This window comes from Asparagus officinalis, chromosome 5, assembly GCF_001876935.1.
Source record: "Asparagus officinalis chromosome 5, Aspof.V1, whole genome shotgun sequence".
Lineage (NCBI taxonomy): Eukaryota > Viridiplantae > Streptophyta > Magnoliopsida > Asparagales > Asparagaceae > Asparagus > Asparagus officinalis.
The window spans coordinates 5,561,505-5,579,577 of NC_033798.1; the positions used below are offsets into that span (position 1 = coordinate 5,561,505).

Consider the following 18,073-nt stretch of genomic DNA (forward strand, 5'->3'; position numbering starts at 1 on the left):
GAGGACTTCCACGTCTTGGTTTGAAGAGATCGTCGATTTGTAATCCTTTCTGTCAGAGTATTGCTAAAGGCTGTCGTTTTATAATCTTTGCTTTAACTCTTTGACATATGAAAATCTTCGAATTGTAGTCTTCTGGAAGTCGTCAGATTGTAACTTCCATCATCAGTGTTCGATGGAGACTCAGCTATCCATTGTGATTTTTAGACAGCCTACAACAGCTCCTACGGCTATGAGCTCTAGATTGAGTGCGGGATCATATTTATTTGATAGGTAGATGTTAGTAGATAGACCAACTTGTTGTATGAGTAGTGGTGGTAGTCGTGAATCATCATCCGTTAGGGAAGTTTCTGAACTTGAATAATATTTAGCTGCACCTTTAGTTAAATGTCAGAATAATCGGGTTATTTGATATTTTGCAATGGTGAAAAGTATATAGAACGACTTCATATCATGTGTTTTTCATCATGATTCGTGATTTATTAATAGTGCATGTTTCCACCATAGCTTCAGAAGGCACTTTTAGCTTATTAGGACGTTTGATTAATGACCACAGAACATTGCTCTACTGTATAGTCAGAAATGTGTTTACAAAATTGATGGGCGTTCGAAAAGAGACACCAAAACATCGATTGTTTTGCTAATTTTGAAGATAGACTTTAAGATTTGATGATAGCAGGTGACACTGCAGAACAAAAATAGAAAGTTATTTATGACTTTTAGTTTTGAAGCTATAAATCTGTAAGAATTAAATTTAGAAAGAATTACATATGGTATTGATATTAATAGGGAGGGGTCAAACTAGCTAGTTGGGATGTATTCATCTATTTATGATGCGATGTTTTTAAAAAAAATTTATACTTGTTAGAGATTAATAAAAAATAGAATTTCTTTTTGATATTTTTTATCTCTTTGAAATTTGCAAATTGTATTGTGATTAATAATAAGATTGAATTTTTTTACAATGATTTCATATCTTTTTAGGGCGACCTAGTAAGTCACATGACAAAGTTGTGTTGCTCCCCCTGTGGAGGAGTCTGGGTTCGATTCTCATATGCTGGCGCAATAGTTGTGGTTGTTAGCGTTGTTGTTATGTGCACGAAGGGCAAAATTTCACATCTTTTTAAATACTTTTGAGTTGCATCTTTTTTTTTCTTATAAAAAACCTAATTTTTTTATTTTTTGCAAAAAATAATAATTCTTTAGCAAATAAAATTGAAAATGGAAATAGCCGGCCCGACCCGCAACTGCCCGTACCCGACCCCAGCTTGGTACATTCAGGCAGGGCATTTTGCCTGACCTGGATCCAAATTTACGATACCCCTACTAGTTTGTTTTTTTGTGGTGCTTTTGCTTTTGATTTTCAGAAGTAGACGTTAATGATGTTTGGTGAAACTTTTTGTTATATGTTTATTGAAACTTTTTGTTATATGTTTATTGCAACTGCTTATGTTTTTAGAGGGGTGCCTTTAGAAGCAGATTCACTATCTTTAGACGACGATATTTATAGACAATTTTGGCAAACATCTTAATTGATTTTGGAATCAGCTTTTAATATATGATTATCGAACAACTATTTCAACAACTTATATAAGTTGCTTCTATAAGCAATTTATTTTAATCAACTTATATAAGCAACTTATTATAAGTTTCAATGATACTAAATTGGCTCCAACTAAGCTTGTGGTCAAAGTTTAAGCTAGAATCGCAGAGTATTATTCCTATCAGAACCGTCCGCATTCGAAGCAGGCGGTTCGACCTTTACACGTGCTAAATAAGGGGTAAATCTGCAAGTTGCCCCCCTAATGAGTTAAAATTTCCCCCCTAATGAGTGGTCGAGAGGATGTGTAGCGAGGATCGCCTTATGGAGCAGCCAACAATGATTCATACCGACTATGAACTGTTGCAAGGTTTTACTTTTACATTTACATTAGCGGTAAAAAGTGATTAAAATATTCTTTCATGAGTAGTTACCATAATTTATTGAGCAAAAAAATCACTTCCTATATATTTGGAAAATATACTTCAATGCTATTATTCTTGGATAATATTGATTGGATCTAAAGTCTTAACCTTAACATTAAAATTGCAGCAGATCCTACAATCTGACAAGTTTGGTCCGCATCATGAAGACAACACATGTGCATCAAGAGAGAGCAAAAGGACAAACTCGAAGAAAACCAATTCTAACTTCGCAACTATAATTGAGCAAACAATTTCTCAATCATATGATTCTTATCCCTCCACCTAAGAATTTAATTAAACATGAAACGTTGGTTAACCTCCAATTTTGGACCCATTAAACTAATTAATATTCCATAGGTGTGAGTTGATCATTGGCTACCTAATAAAATAATAAATGAATGACTATGATAGGCTGTCAATACTCCAAGTTCAGATTTGTTAACCTCAAACAAGGACTTTTATTATAGGAAAAGAATCGTCGCCGTTTGATTGAAAAAGATCAATGTTACGTCTATTCATGATTTCGACTGGGCTTTTACGAAGGACTAAAATGTTACCTCCAGCTCGTTATAACTCTTACACGTCGTAACTTCTCGACTAGATAAATTTCACAAAGAAAAATGATAGGAGCACATCCTTAATCAAAACTCTAACCATACATTCTCTCTCATTTACTACAGTGCACCGGGCTCCACATAAGATTTTAAAAATTAAAATCTCATGTGAAATTTAGAATTTGGAGTTGTGGTTGGGGGCGTGCCCCTGGTGCCACTCTATAACAAAACTACTTTTGGACTGATTAATTTCCTTTCTCATTGTATGGCCACTGGCGGAGCTAGGGCTTCCTTGCCCTGGGCAGCTGCCCAGGGCAAGAATGCGGCCGGCGATGATGGTGGAGCCGGGCTGGCAGAGGAGCTAGAGCTTGTGCTTGGGGTGGCTACCGCCGGAGCGACATTGCTTGGGTCCATTAGCTAGATTGAATGATCGAATGGGATGAGATTGAAGTGAAATTTGAAGAGATGGAGATCTCGAGTTTTATTTTGCTACTCTATGAAATTGAGAGCTTCTCTCAAATTGTAGGTGTATTTAAATCCGGCGACTGTTCTTCTCAGCCCCCTCTATTTCCTCTTGCTCGACACAATCCCTTTATTTTTCGCCCAGGGCAAAAAAAAATTCTGGCTACGCCACTGTATGACTATCTTTCCTACTTACTTTCTTTCTTTCTATGTAGCTTTGGACTAAAATATAATTTTCTTACGTCGCAAGAATCTGCTCCCAGGCCCCAGCAGACATTCGAACAAACAGATTACTTCAGCGGCCTCTTGAGACACGTGGGTGGCCAAGAACGCATCCAGGACTATTTAATCATGTGCAGGTTTAGTGACAATACAACCAACATCACATCACACCACACATTATTAATTAAACTCCATTAAATCAGTAATTAATGGAGGATAATTAAATAATGGGGGACACGTGTAACTATATAAAAGGCTGACCAGTTCGAATAAAATCGCAAACCAAGACTAATTGCATGTTCGGCAAAGATTGGTTCCGAAAAGGAAATTGTTTTAAGTTCGTGCGAGAAGCGTGACCAAACTCTGACGAAGGCTCTCTCAAGGCTACGCCGGTTGACGAGTCTTTGAAGAAATAGAATCGTCGCCGATTCATTGAAAGAGACCTCTTACAGTGTCGCTTCTGTTTGTTTAAAAAATAGTATTATCGATGACTAACGTATGTAAACTTATATTTTATATTGTTTGATAAACAGGCGTAACCAGATTAAGTAGAACAATAATCACATTGAAATTACTGGCTTTTGGTGGGTCGTTGCCCAACAGCAGTGTCAGGAATGACAACCACATCCCCTGTGGTCTGGAACTAATTTGGATTAAGTTGGTCCGGAGCTAGTCTGGCTTGATCTTAACTAGAGCTGTCCAAAAAGGCCGGCCTGACCCAGATTTTTGGGTCCGGACCAGGCAAAATGCCTAGCCCGAACTCGGACCCGGACCCGGAGTGCTCCGGCCAGGCTCCGGGTCAGGCCGTATTTCATTATTTTATTTTATTTTTTGTTTTGTTTTTTTGCTAAAAATTGTTTTAAAAAATTAGATTAATTTTATTATACTATATAAGTATGTATTAGTATATACTTACATATTAGTATATAGCTATATATTATATGTAAGTATATATAAGTATACATTAATGATAATATATACTTAAAAATATATAAGTATGCATTAATGACTATATATAATATATATTATATATATACTATATATATATATATATATATATATTAATTATATTATATATATATATATGATAATATATATATATATATAATATATATAATATATATATATATATATATATATATATATAAATATATACAAAAAATAAACGCTGGCCAGATAGGGCCTTGGTCGGGCTTCACCAGGCGTCAGCCCGGAGTGCTGGGCCGCGGAGCCTGGCGCAGCCCGCTTTTCGCAGAGGCCTTATTCGGTCCGCAAGGCGCGAGTTTTGGGCCCGACCGGGTTCGGATCGGGTACGGGCCCGAAGCCTATTTGGACAACCCTAGTTTTAACATTACCAAACATGTTATTAAGTTTTTAGAATTTGGACCCACTCTATCAAAAAAATAGTGAAGAGACAAATACATTAAGAGCATCTCCAACAGCTTCTCCAAAATTTTCTCCAAAATGGAGAAACAAAAGTCATGTTCTCCAAATTATTTTTGCTCCAACTCCAACAGCTTCTCCATTTTGAAAAATCGTATTTATTACAATAATAAAGCTCTCTCCAAAAATTTGGAGAATGCTGCAGATTTGGGGAAGGCTCCCTATTTTTTCTCCTCCTTCCCTATTTTGGGGAATGGGATGGGGAATCTGTTGGACTAAAAAAAACCTCTATATTCCCCAAAATTGAGTATTTCAAGAAGATGGGGAAGCTGTTGGAGATGCTCTAATTCGAGAGGTTTTCTTTGATACGCCATTATTGATCACGTATTCATGCAATATCGATCGAACTAATGATAGTCATTATTTTGGGGTATCATTAATGCAACAAGCTTAAATACTTTCTCTATTGATGATACACTCACGATTTATTACTCTTTAGATTACTTCAATGTAAAAAGATATGGAGACTAGTGCATTAATCCAAGAGGGTTTTCTCTGATACGCCATTATTCTAATAGTTAAATGCTGCTAAAAAAATTCCAATCGCCTTTGGTAAGTCGGTAAAAAAAAAAACTTGCAAAGAATAGTCCAGAAAATCATATTAGCAAAATAATATAAGAAAAATTAATAGAATGTGCTGTCCAAATCATCAATTCACTTATAAGTAATCTCGTTGGCATTTGTACAATTAATTGATTTTACTTGTATGACTTCTTACAGGGGGCTCACTATAGCTAGGATTATTTTCTTGATAACCTCCGATGATAGGAACCTTTTATCTTAACCAGATAGTTTTTTATCATCTTGGGCTCAGGTTGGCTCGACCAATGCCAGCGTCACATGAATATATATACTCAAGTGTATAATATATATATCGAAACAAACAAGTTGGTCCAGCAAACCTTCAGATTTATTGATGGCCAAAAGAACGCATATCACAAGAAATCTTGGGTTAACTTCACAAACACGGTAATAAGATTATCGATCAAACTTCTGTGAAAATTGGAGGTGTTTTGCAACAGCTTTGCCGCGCCCACCCTCCCCCCCCCCCCTCCCTCCTTCGGCGTCCCGCCCACCCGCACCGCCGCGCCCACGCACATATCTTACTCAAAGCTTTAATTTGGAGGGTGTTAGCACACTTTGGGGTATTTCCGAAAACCCCCATGAACTTTGAACTTTTATAGGCAGACTTTCCTATGTATAATTTACAAATAACTAAAACTTTCCTATGAGAAATCTGAAACTTTTTCATCTGTCATGTATAATCATACCCCTTCTTTAATTTTGGATTTTTTTTTTCTCTCAATAAGATTTTAGTTACTTGTAAATTGCATATAGGAGATATGATGAGAAAAGTTCAAAAAAAAATTTTGGAGGGAGGTTGGTGTTTGCGGTGAAAGTTGATGTTTTCATTGTTATCGAATCTATTACAACTTTAGTCGTTACAATAAACAAAGTTGATGTTTTCATTGTTATCGAATCTATTACAACTTTAGTCGTTACAATAAACTCGAATGAAATAAAAAGTTGATCTTTTTATAAGATCTCCTTACACAATGAAAATAAAAAAAATTTACAACTTTATCAAACAAACGCAGGGAGATCGTTTATCGATCTTCTGCTTGCGTGGGTGTCTTTGCCTGTACCGGGGTTTATCCGTGGACCACAGTCGATCAGATCTGATTACCGAAAAATCGGCCAGAGCTTCGTTGATTCGCGAAGGAATCAAGAAACCGTAGCGCTTATCTCGGCAACGGCGAGATAATTGCTCTTCTTAAGATTATCACAACGGGATAATCTTAAGGAACGAACCCGGGGAACTGTAGATCTGAAGAATCTCTCTCTCTTGCGTTGAAGAACTCGATCCGATCTCTCCTCCTCCTCTCTGAAATTCGTGCACCTTCAGTCTTCAATCCGGCAGGGCTTCGCCTAATCTCAAAAATTCCAGATCCGGAAAAATGAGGGTCTAAGGCTTGTATTTATAGGCTTGAGGGGGTTCCGGGTGGTTAAAACCGCGTAACGGACAGATCTGGGGTTGGAGACACCCTTGAGTGTCTCAACCTGGGCCGAGACACCCTTGGATGTCTCGGCCTTGGCCAAGACACCTCGGGTGTCCCAGTTTAGCCTGAGACGCTCTGTTATGCCTGTTTGTTCGTTTTCGCCGTAACTCCTTCATCCGAATTCGGATTTGAACGATTCAAAGTACGTTGGAAAGTCGACGAGGAGTTCTATAAGCTCCAATGATTATATCATCAGTTGGACAAATGAGACACGAAGGGTATTTCGCCGTTTGTGAACGATACGAGGTTCCCGATCAGTTCGTGTCTTTAGGGTATTTCGCCGTTTGTGAACGATACGAGGTTCCCGATCAGTTCGTGTCTTTGTTATTCTGAAATTCTGTTGGTTTACGTAGTTCGTCGATTCACTTCAAGCGTTCACCGACATCAATCAAACTTCTGTGAACCGGATAGTAACGTTCATCGTCGTTTCTTAGCACTGAGCTGTTCGTGGAGACCTATAGGCAATTTTCGATGCCTACAGTTGGGGGGGGGAGGGGTAAGAGAGATTGAAGCACTCCAAACTTTAGGGAAATATGTGCAACAACCCCCAAAGTTTAAAAGATATGGTGAAATTAACCAAAAAATCTGATCGTGTGCAAAATTAGGGGGTGTTTGATTTATTCTATTTTTATAGATAACTAGTGGAAATCCTCTTGCAGTGACAAAATCATACTCCCTTTAAAAGTATGAGTTCGGAAAAATCTTTCTATGGTCAATATTACCCTTAGTTTTTTTGAATATTACATTATTATCCTAATCTATTCTATTTATCATATCTTTTTTGAATTGGTAACTAAATGATTTATTCTATTCATAATGAGACTTAACATGTTATTAGATAAAAGAGATATGTTTCATATAATTCAAATCCTTTACTTATTTCAGTTCGTAGAGAAACCTAAAAAACGTATGCTAGTCAGCACCTAAAATCTTTTGGACTTTGTAAAAAAATATTCTTTAAGTTTTTTAAATTGTAAAAACACCCCTACAAGTTTAAAAATTTATTAAAGCACATTGAAAATTATAAATTTTTACTTATTTCAATTTGGTGAGAATTCTGAAAAACATATACTAGCTAGAAACTGAAGTTTTTTAACTTTGGAGAAAATATCTTATAAGTTTTAAAAATTACAAAAACACCCCTAAAAATTCAAAATTTATAAAAGATTCATTAAAAATTTTAAACCTATAAATATACTAAAAACCTACAAATAACACAAACAACCCCCAAAATTTTATAAAATTTACAATACACACTCTAAAACTTTTATAAATTGCAAAATAAAACCTTCAAAATTATAAAATTTACAAAAATCCTGATAATTTCCAACCTAACAGTACATTAAAAATATAGTAATTATAAATATCCCCACATAATTTATAATTTATAGAAAATATCCTTAAATTTTCAAAAATTATAAACAAACCTTTAAAATTTAAAATTTATAAAAACACACTGCGAATTTCAAATTAATTAGTAAATTGAAAGCATATGAATTATAAATAGTCTATAAATAATTTACAATCTATAGAAAAGACCTATAAGTTTAAAAAATTACAAAAAACCCCTAAAATTCATAATTTACAAAAAAAATCATGAGAATTTCTAACATATAGACACCAAAATGAATATGCAAAATTACTAACAACCCCTAAAAAATTAAATTTTTACAAAAAATATCATACACCTTTTAAAATTATAGGTTTAGGAAAAACTTTTCATGGTCAATATTACGTATAACTTTTTTGAAAAGAACATAACTAATTAAAAATCTGTTACATTTGAAATTTACAAAAAAGCACTCTTAAAGTTTAGTACATTGCTAATTATCTCTCTAAAGTTTAAAAATTTTTAATGATGTTTTGACGTATCATATCCGAAGTATTTCAGACTCCTTTATAAAAGAATAATGTTAAAACACTTTGGATGGGGTATCTGTATGTGTCTAAAAATACCTATAGGTTCACGTACTCAGCTCGAGATGAAAAGAAGACGATGAACATCATCATCCGAGTTAATAAGGATTATACAAGTGCCCGCCGCACATGTCGGTCAGCTCCAAGTGCCCGCCGTGTTTGTCGACCAGCTCCAAATGGCCGCCGTGCTTGTCGGCCAGTTCCAAGTTCCATCAAGAAGCTAACGAGTGCATAAATCAAGTTAGCGAAGCGTATAAATCAACAAGATGATCAAATACGTAAAATGATAGAAAGTACAAGTCCGGAAAAGTCGAGAAACACTAAAAGCTCAAAAAAAACTCGGAACCCGCATGGGGCGCGAGTCACCACTTGGTGGCCTGCGCACATGCGGGTCACCAAGAGGTAACCCACGGGCATGCGGGTCACTATTTGGTGACCGGCGACCACACGGGTCACCAATTGGTGACCCGCGCTCACACGGGTCATCGTGGCCTACTGCGCACCCGTAACTGTCCAAAACACGTTTTTGACGTGTTTCTTGATATTTATCAAGATTTGTTCGTTCCAGAGCATTTCAATTGATTGGATATCATCTCCAAATGGGGTTAGGCTATTGTCAACTGAAGATATGGTCAAATCTTTTGTTCTTATCCAAATAACCGTATCCAAAGCCCTATAAATACAAGTCTAGGGTCCTCATTCACAGGGGGCGGGAATTTTATCAAGAGGACGAGGTGTTGCTGGATTGAAGAGCTAAGGAGAACAGAATTTCAGAGGAGGTTAGCTAGATCCTAGCGAACTTCGGGATAAAGAAGGAGTCTTTCGAAGGATCTAAAGCCCCGTCCCCCCTTTCTTTGAGATTAGGCTTGGTCTTAATCTCGAGAAGAGTACTGATTTCGCTTGGTCGATATCAGTACTTTAGCGAATACTTCATTGGTGAAGTAGGAGTTCTGATTAATCATTCTATCAATCGGATCTGATCCTTAAACGATCCACGGATAAACCCCGACACCGACAAAGATCTTACGCAAGCAATAGGAGATAAACTGCTATTATGTGTAGTTTGAAAGAGAGTTGTAATTTATTTCCATTGTGTTAAAAGTCTTATAAAAAGACTATTTTCTTGAGTTTGTTGTAACGTCCAAAGTTGTAATGAACTCATCAATGAAAACAACTTTCCACCCAAACAAGTACTACAAATAGCAAACTATAATGTAAAGTTAACTTGTTTTGTGGAGCCCAACTACTGGCTATAAGCATCAAGGTTTCCATATATATACTTTATAATTTATTAAAAATGGTCATATAATCATATATAATAAAATTGGTTTAATATTGAATAGTAATATCATTGTAATAATATCATTATTAGGGAAAAAATTTCATGAACCAATATGTTCTTTACGATATATAAGCTTTACATTGTAAATTCTTGTGTCTTTTATAGAGCCAAAAAGTTTGAATACGAGCCACTAACATGTTGCTCTCACAACTGCAAAATCCACTTAGTAGATGTGGATATTCCAGATGAGTTATGTGTCCTATATACAATATAATTACCCTTAATAAGTGAGTTATAATAGTATTTTTCATCCACATCGTTTGGGTAATATTTGACAAGAAACTTGCATCAATTATTTTTAATATTTAGAGCACATGAAGAAATATATCATAATCTCTTTGTTCTAATTTCGCAGAAAATAATTATTCATACTTTCATTTTTACTTCTATGATACAGAGAATGAGCTATAAAATTGAATGAGAATATTAGATAATATAAATATGAGCGAAACAATGACTAGAAGTTAACTTGAATATGAGTCAAACCACAACTAAAATTTAACTCGAATACGAGTCAAACCACAACTAAAAATTTAATGGATATATTACAAGTAAATCTATATGCAAAATTCTTTTACGAATTGAATGATCACCTATCTTTTAAAGACTTCAAGATACTAATAAATAGAGATGTTGTACTAGATTAATGTGTTTATAACTCACAAATAGTAGATCACGTGGCCACAGTCTGGGTTGAAGGAAACAATGACAATATTTTATTTGAGAGAAAGATTATTGAGTTGATGATCAATCAATCCCACAAAAAATTTTTATTGTTTTCTTTTATTTTTACTATATTTTTATCAATTTAAATAATCATGATATTTAACCACGTGCATTGAACATACATCTCAACTAGCAGTAGCAAAAACGTTTGTCAAGTTTTCCAAAAACCCAGTTTGTTTCCACTCTTGTTAGACCATCTCCAACGCAGCGGCATTTTGAGGCGAAAAGTGAAAATGCCGCTGCGTGGGAGCTCCAATCGAGTGGCATTTGTTGCCGAATTTTGACGGGGATGAACAGCGCGACGCTATATTTGGCGTCATACTGTTCATCCCCCATTACTGTTTTTTTTTTATTTTTTTATTTTTTTATTTTTTTTTAAACCTCATACTTTTATATATTTACAATTTGTCCCCAATTGTTTCATTAAATATATAAAACAACCCCAATAATATTTAAATTTTATAATTTCACCCCAATTGTATAATGTGGACAAAATAAATTATTTTTTTTAAAATAAAAAAATGCTAAAATTTAACAGACATTATTATTAATTATAATATTAAAATCTAGACATACATAATATAAAACTTCATTAAAGAGCAATCATAATACATAATTCAAATATAAATTACATATCTGAAATACATAACATATAAAAACTGACACACATAATATAAAACTTCATTAAAATAAAACATAAAATACAAACTAAACATGGTGACGTTACTTAAGATGGACAAGCAACTCTCAATAATCTGGTAGATCGGGGCCAGAGTGTCCAATATCATTAAAATAATTGCCAAAATTAGAAGCAGACCCTTGTTCTTGTTGATTTCTTTTTTGTATTATTTTAATCTGTTGAGCTCGAACGTACTCACGCACGTTTGGATCAGCAATGGAATTCAAATCTTTCATTATAATTTTCCATTCATCTCTATCTTTTTTCATGGCTATCTTTTCTCGTTCGATATCAAATGCTTCTTGCCTGTCCAAGCTCGCCTTGTCTAACCTGTCTATAAGTCGATTGTTGGAGGTCTCGATGGAGTCCACTACACTTGACTCATGATCATCATTTTTCCTTTTCAATTTAGCTTTTTTTACCCCAATAGGTCGTTCAGATGGAGTAAATGATGACAATCCAGGAGATGTTGATATAGGAGATTCCGGAGTGGGATTATCTGATTGTGACGAGTCGAAGTTCACACTTTGGGATTGTCTTCGACCAACTTGTCTTGCTGTGGGGACATCATCTTTGAATTTTTCGAAATTTTTAACCATATTCCAGACATGATCAAATTTGAAACCTTTTTTGTACTTCGGTTCTTGCATAAATAACATCTTTGCTCGAACTAACTGCAAATTATAGTGAACATCAAGTTATGTATTTCAACAATAATAATAAAATTCAAACGATAATTAATAGAATACTTACAATATCTTCATCTGAAGCACCACTTGGATTCAGATTCTCTACTTGTCTCAAGCACGCATTCAATTTCCTTACTTCATTACTTATAATTTCCATTCGAGAACGAATTGATCGGCTCGTACGCATCTCAAAATGCTGATCTCGAAGTTCATTGTATTTGTCCTCCACACGAGACCAAAATGCATCTCGAGACTGGTTTCTACCGATAATAGGGTCTTGAGAAATATCCAAGAATACTTGACAAAGGAGCACATCTTCAGTAACCGTGTACCCAGTTGATCGAACAGACATTTTTTTGTAAAAAGCGGTTGGTTTGGAGATCAGAAATACTTTGAAGAAATACTTCGAATTGGGTGGCTTGAAGTAGAAACCGTGAATGTTATTTATAGCCAATCCAAATTTGTTTTTTTTGTTTGAATTTGAATTTGAATTTGAATTTGCGGTTGGTTTGAATTTGTCGGTGGTCAACATTTGAAATTGAATCATTTTGTACAAACTGATCAGCTTTACACATTATCCAACGTTGTCGGTGGGAATCAATTTTTGAAATCAGGTCAGCTTTGCACATTGTCCAACGTATACACAGCTCAGCTCTCCTTAAATTGTGTGAAAGCTTTGTACGAGTGGGAATTAATTTTTGAAATCAGGTTAGCTTTACACATTGTCCAACGTATACACATCTCAGCTCTCCTTGAATTGTGTGAAAGCTTTGTACGAGTGGGAATCAATTTTTGAAATCTGTCAGCTTTACACATTGTCCAACGTATAACACAGCTCAGCTCTCCTTGAATTGTGTGAAAGCTTTGTACGAGTGGGAATCAATTTTTAAAATCAGGTCAGCTTTACACATTGTCCAACGTATACACAGCTCAGCTCTCCTTGAATTGTGTGAAAGCTTTGTACGAGTGGGAATCAATTTTTAAAATCAGGTCAGCTTTACACATTGTCCAACGTATACACAGCTCAGCTCTCCTTGAATTGTGTGAAAGCTTTGTACGAGTGGGAATCAATTTTTGAAATCAGGTCAGCTTTACACATTGTCCAACGTATACACAGCTCAGCTCTCCTTGAATTGTGTGAAAGCTTTGTACGAGTGGGAATCAATTTTTGAAATCAGGTCAGCTTTACACATTGTCCAACGTATACACAGCTCAGCTCTCCTTGAATTGTGTGAAAGCTTTGTACGAGTGGGAATCAATTTTTGAAATCAGGTCAGCTTTACACATTGTCCAACGTATACACAGCTCAGCTCTCCTTGAATTGTGTGAAAGCTTTGTACGAGTGGGAATCAATTTTTAAAATCAGGTCAGCTTTACACATTGTCCAACGTATACACAGCTCAGCTCTCCTTGAATTGTGTGAAAGCTTTGTACGAGTGGGAATCAATTTTTGAAATCAGGTCAGCTTTACACATTGTCCAACGTATACACAGCTCAGCTCTCCTTGAATTGTGTGAAAGCTTTGTACGAGTGGGAATCAATTTTTAGAATCAGGTCAGCTTTACACATTGTCCAACGTATACAGCTAAAAGCAAATTTGAATTTTGTGACAAATTGATAACAGCTGGAAAGCATTTCCTAAAATCAGCTCAACTTTACACATTGTTCAATGTATACAGCTAAGCAAAGTTTTATAAATAGCATACTAGATTAGGTACATCCACACAATTACTCATTGTTGTGTTAAAATTATTATTCTCCATTTCTGCATACTTCAGTCATTCTTTTCTTACTTCAAAAATGAATTTCGATGTTGGAGGTCCATCATACTTATCATCATCTTCATCTTCGGATGATGATAATTTTCTGTCCAATATCATTGCAGAGATTGATGAAACCGAAGAAGTAATTTGTGAATACATCAACAACAACATGATCCTCGTTAACAATTTACGTCAACACAACTACCAAGCGATCCATGGTGGCTCGATTCCCGGTCATGCAGTGATCAACCGCGATCGAGAAAATGCGCATCAGAATTTGGTCATTGATTACTTTGCCGATAATCCACGTTTTGGAGAAGATATGTTTCGTCGTCGATATCGGATGTCAAGAAGTTTGTTCCTTCGTATTGTTGATGCAGTGAAAGATCATGACTATTACTTCCAACAACGAAGTGATGGACTTGGTAGAATGGGATTATCACCGTTACAGAAAGTAACAGCTGTTTTTCGCATGTTGGCATACGGTCTACCAGCTGATGCTACGGACGAATACGTTAAAATAGGTGAGTCAACAGCAATTGAAAGTATGACAAAATTTTGTCGTGCTATGGTGGAAATATTCGCAGAGCGGTATCTACGAACACCTAACGCTAACGATATTGCTAGGCTACTCTATATTGGAAAAAAACGTGGTTTTCCAGGAATGTTAGGAAGTCTTGATTGTATGCATTGGAAATGGAAAAATTGTCCAACAGCATGGTCTGGGCAATACACAGGACGTAGTGGGTCACCAACTATTATCCTCGAAGCTGTGGCAGATTATGATCTTTGGATATGGCACGCATATTTTGGTATGCCAGGCACCAATAATGATATCAATGTGCTGGAGTCATCTAATCTTTTCTCTAACCTAGCTCAAGGTATTGCTCCTCCCGCTCACTATGTTATTCAAGGAAAAGAGTATAATATGGGTTATTATTTAGCTGATGGTATATATCCGAAATGGGCTACTATTGTACAAACAATCCAACAGCCACAAGGTAGGAAGAAAAAATATTTTGCCATGAAACAGGAAGCATGTAGAAAAGATGTAGAACGTGCGTTCGGAGTTCTCCAATCACGATTTGCAATCGTGGCAGGATCAGCACGTTTTTGGAAAAAACATGTATTACATGACATAATGACTGCATGCATTATTATGCACAATATGATAATCGAGGATGAACGTGATCTTTATGCACCAATTCAAGAAGTGAGGGAAGCACCAACACCAGAAGTTGATATGGTAGCAGATGAAACTACAAGATTTACTCAATTTATTGCACGTTACGGAAAAATCAAGGATAAAGATGCCCATATTGCGCTTCGTAATGCATTGATAGATCATCTATGGGAGGAACACACTAATTCAGATAGTTAAGAGCATACTAAATTTGTAATTTTTACGTTGTTGTTAATGTTTAATTATGTTCTTACATTTTATTTTCTGTTGTGTTCTTGAATGTAATATTTTGGCAATATTAATAATAGGTATATAATATTTTATTGTTTTATTAGTTTAATTTTTTAAATAATAAATCATTTTGTTTGGAAAATATGTGAAAAAATAAAATTTGATATGTGAGGTTAATTGTTGAAATAGTTAAAAATATAGGGGATAAAAAATAATCATATAAAAGTAGATAAAAAGAAAGATACTGAGAATATTCCTTTTTGGTGCAAAAAATAGTGCAATGGGTTGGAGATGAATTACTGTTAGATGTGACTTTTGCACCATTTTGGTGCAAAATTTGCACCATTTTGAGGCAAAGGGTTGGAGATGCCCTTATAGAATGACGTTTTTATAAAAGTAGGAAAAAATGGGTGTATTTTGTAGCGACCGAATTTCTCCGGTTTTGGGTGTGAAATGTGAATAGGATGAAAATATGACGTTTTGTCCTTTTTCTTGAAAAAATCCACACTCACCTTTAATCCCATTAGTTAAACTTTTCCATTCCCATTTTTTACCTTCTGAACTAGACTAAAGAATAATAAACAAAATTGTTTCCACAATATTTCTAACCCGAATAAAAAAAAGGTTTTCTTCGAATTATGTAGAAACCATTAAAAAGACTATTGTAACACCCTTTCCTTATTCCTATTATCTACTACTACTTCTTCTAACTTAAAAGCAAACTTTTAAAATTACTATTTGTGCTATGGAAACACTATTCTTGCTCCAGTATATTCCAGAATAGTAAATTTATTGTTCATGTTATTCTTGCTACAATATGTTGCACAATTTTAAAATTTTCGTTCATGCTACAGTGGAATTACAGCCTTAGACATACTGTTTGCGCTGAAATGATTTTTCCCATTTAAACATTGTTCATGATACAATGATAATTTTTAAAATTTAAACATCCTCTATATGCTACAATGAATTTTTCATAAATTTTTTTGTTCTTGTAAATGATGAACTTAACATTTATCAAATACTTTATAAATATAAATCTTTTTTGATTTATTATGAAAAATTAATAAAACTTGCTAATTGGTGTATTATTTTGTTAACTGGTTTGAAAAACCACTCTATAAATCATAGTAGAAACTTTATCATTAAAGTTTTGCCAAATAATTATATATAATATAATATTATTAATTTTAAGATAGATATAATTTTATAAATAATATGCGAAGCAACACGTGGGCTTAATATTAGTTTGAGGGAATGAACCAAAGACCTCCTTATTGTCGAATTGGGATCCTCTACTCATGCATAGTGCCTCCTAATATTTGCTAATGTATCTCCACCTTTCATTTTGTGAACAAGTACAAAGTGAAAGGTGGGGTCCACAAAATGAAAGGTGGAGATGCATTAGCAAATATTAGGAGACACTATGCATGAGTAGAGGATCCCAATCCCTTATTGTCAACCATTCAACTAAAATAAAACATTATTAAATTGCATTAAAATAATTATTAATGCAGGAGAGAGAAATAGACGGATACGTGTAAATCTCCCGTAGGCTGTTTCGTACGAATAAAAAAAGGTAACCCTACGGGTCGCTAGCCAACGGAAGCGAGCCCATCATCACAAGTGCAATGCACGGAAAAATAAGGAGCAAAAGGGAGCGGGGAAGTTCTCGTTTTGTCATATTAGACCCTTACATAATTAATTTTACATTAGACATCAATTCCTTGGAACCAAACCCAGTCACCTAGAACTTAAAATTAGAACTGGGATAATCTGTGGGATAAAATTTTAAGGTGTTAGTCACATAGAACTAAACGTAGAACAAAATTTTAAGGTGTTAGTCACATAGAACTAAAACTAGAATAAAATTTTACAGTGTTAGTCAAGCAGAACTTTAACAAAACTAGAACTGGGATAATTGTACAAAATTATCCTACTTTTTTTATTTTTCTATACAAAAATGAGAGTTCTAGTCTCTCAAATTATTCCAAGTTTTAGCTTGGAACTATGTGGTAAAAAACTAGAACTCGTATTTATTTTGTTATTTTTTATTTTTTTCTTTACTTATTTCCTATTATGGTTATCACCATCATTAGACCATCATCATAATAATAATTGTCAATATCTTATAGTCTAACCAAAAGTTATTTAATAGTAACGAACATTCTTGTAAGCAATTATCAATTAATAATAGTAAGTTTAAAATACATAAATAGTATTTATATCTTCAAAAGGCATAAATATATACTTCATGATTATAAAAATTTATCCCACGTTATTTTATCAAAATATCCTGCTTCACAAAATTGTTCCTAGTTATCCCACTAAAATATCCCACTAGCGAAATATTATTCCACTTTAACAATTATCCCATTTTGCATGAAAATGTCCCAATTGACTAACACCCCCGATAACGTTCCGAATTTTTGATTTACACCTCCAAATCTCATTAACTTGTTTTAGGTAAGACCTTGTTTCAAACATAATATGGAGGTTAGGGAGTATAGAATTAATGGTCCATATAGAATTAATAAAGATTTGAGGGTCTAAACTAATATAATAAAACACAACAAAAAATGTTGCGCACTTAACCTTGTTAGAAAAAGAAAAATACTTTGCACTTACACTCGGTCATTCAAATGAATGAATGACCCAGTCCAACATATCTCTTATATGGATGATAATAGGAGAGCCCTCTATAACTATGAAAAAAAAAAATCAGAAAACCCCTTTGTGGATTATCAGAAAACCTATTTTAACTTTGAAAAATATTTCTAATAAAATCTCAAAGTTAAAGGGAATCTCCCTAGAAAATCTCGAAGTTACGGGAAAGTTCT

The 18,073-nt window shown here is 34.6% G+C and overlaps 2 protein-coding genes across 2 annotated transcripts; one reads left to right on the plus strand and one right to left on the minus strand.

Annotated features, from left to right (window-relative positions):
- On the minus strand, positions 11,360-12,408 carry LOC109843236 (glutathione S-transferase T3-like). The gene is made up of 2 exons (XM_020412168.1): positions 12,121-12,408; positions 11,360-12,041 (listed from the first exon to the last, which is right to left on the minus strand). Exons 1-2 carry the CDS (start codon positions 12,406-12,408, stop codon positions 11,436-11,438), a joined length of 894 nt encoding a protein of 297 aa, XP_020267757.1. The 3' UTR covers positions 11,360-11,435.
- Positions 13,621-15,200, plus strand: LOC109841443 (putative nuclease HARBI1). Its single transcript, XM_020410415.1, has one exon. The coding sequence runs from the start codon at positions 13,857-13,859 to the stop codon at positions 15,198-15,200; it is 1,344 nt and encodes a 447-aa protein (XP_020266004.1). The 5' UTR covers positions 13,621-13,856.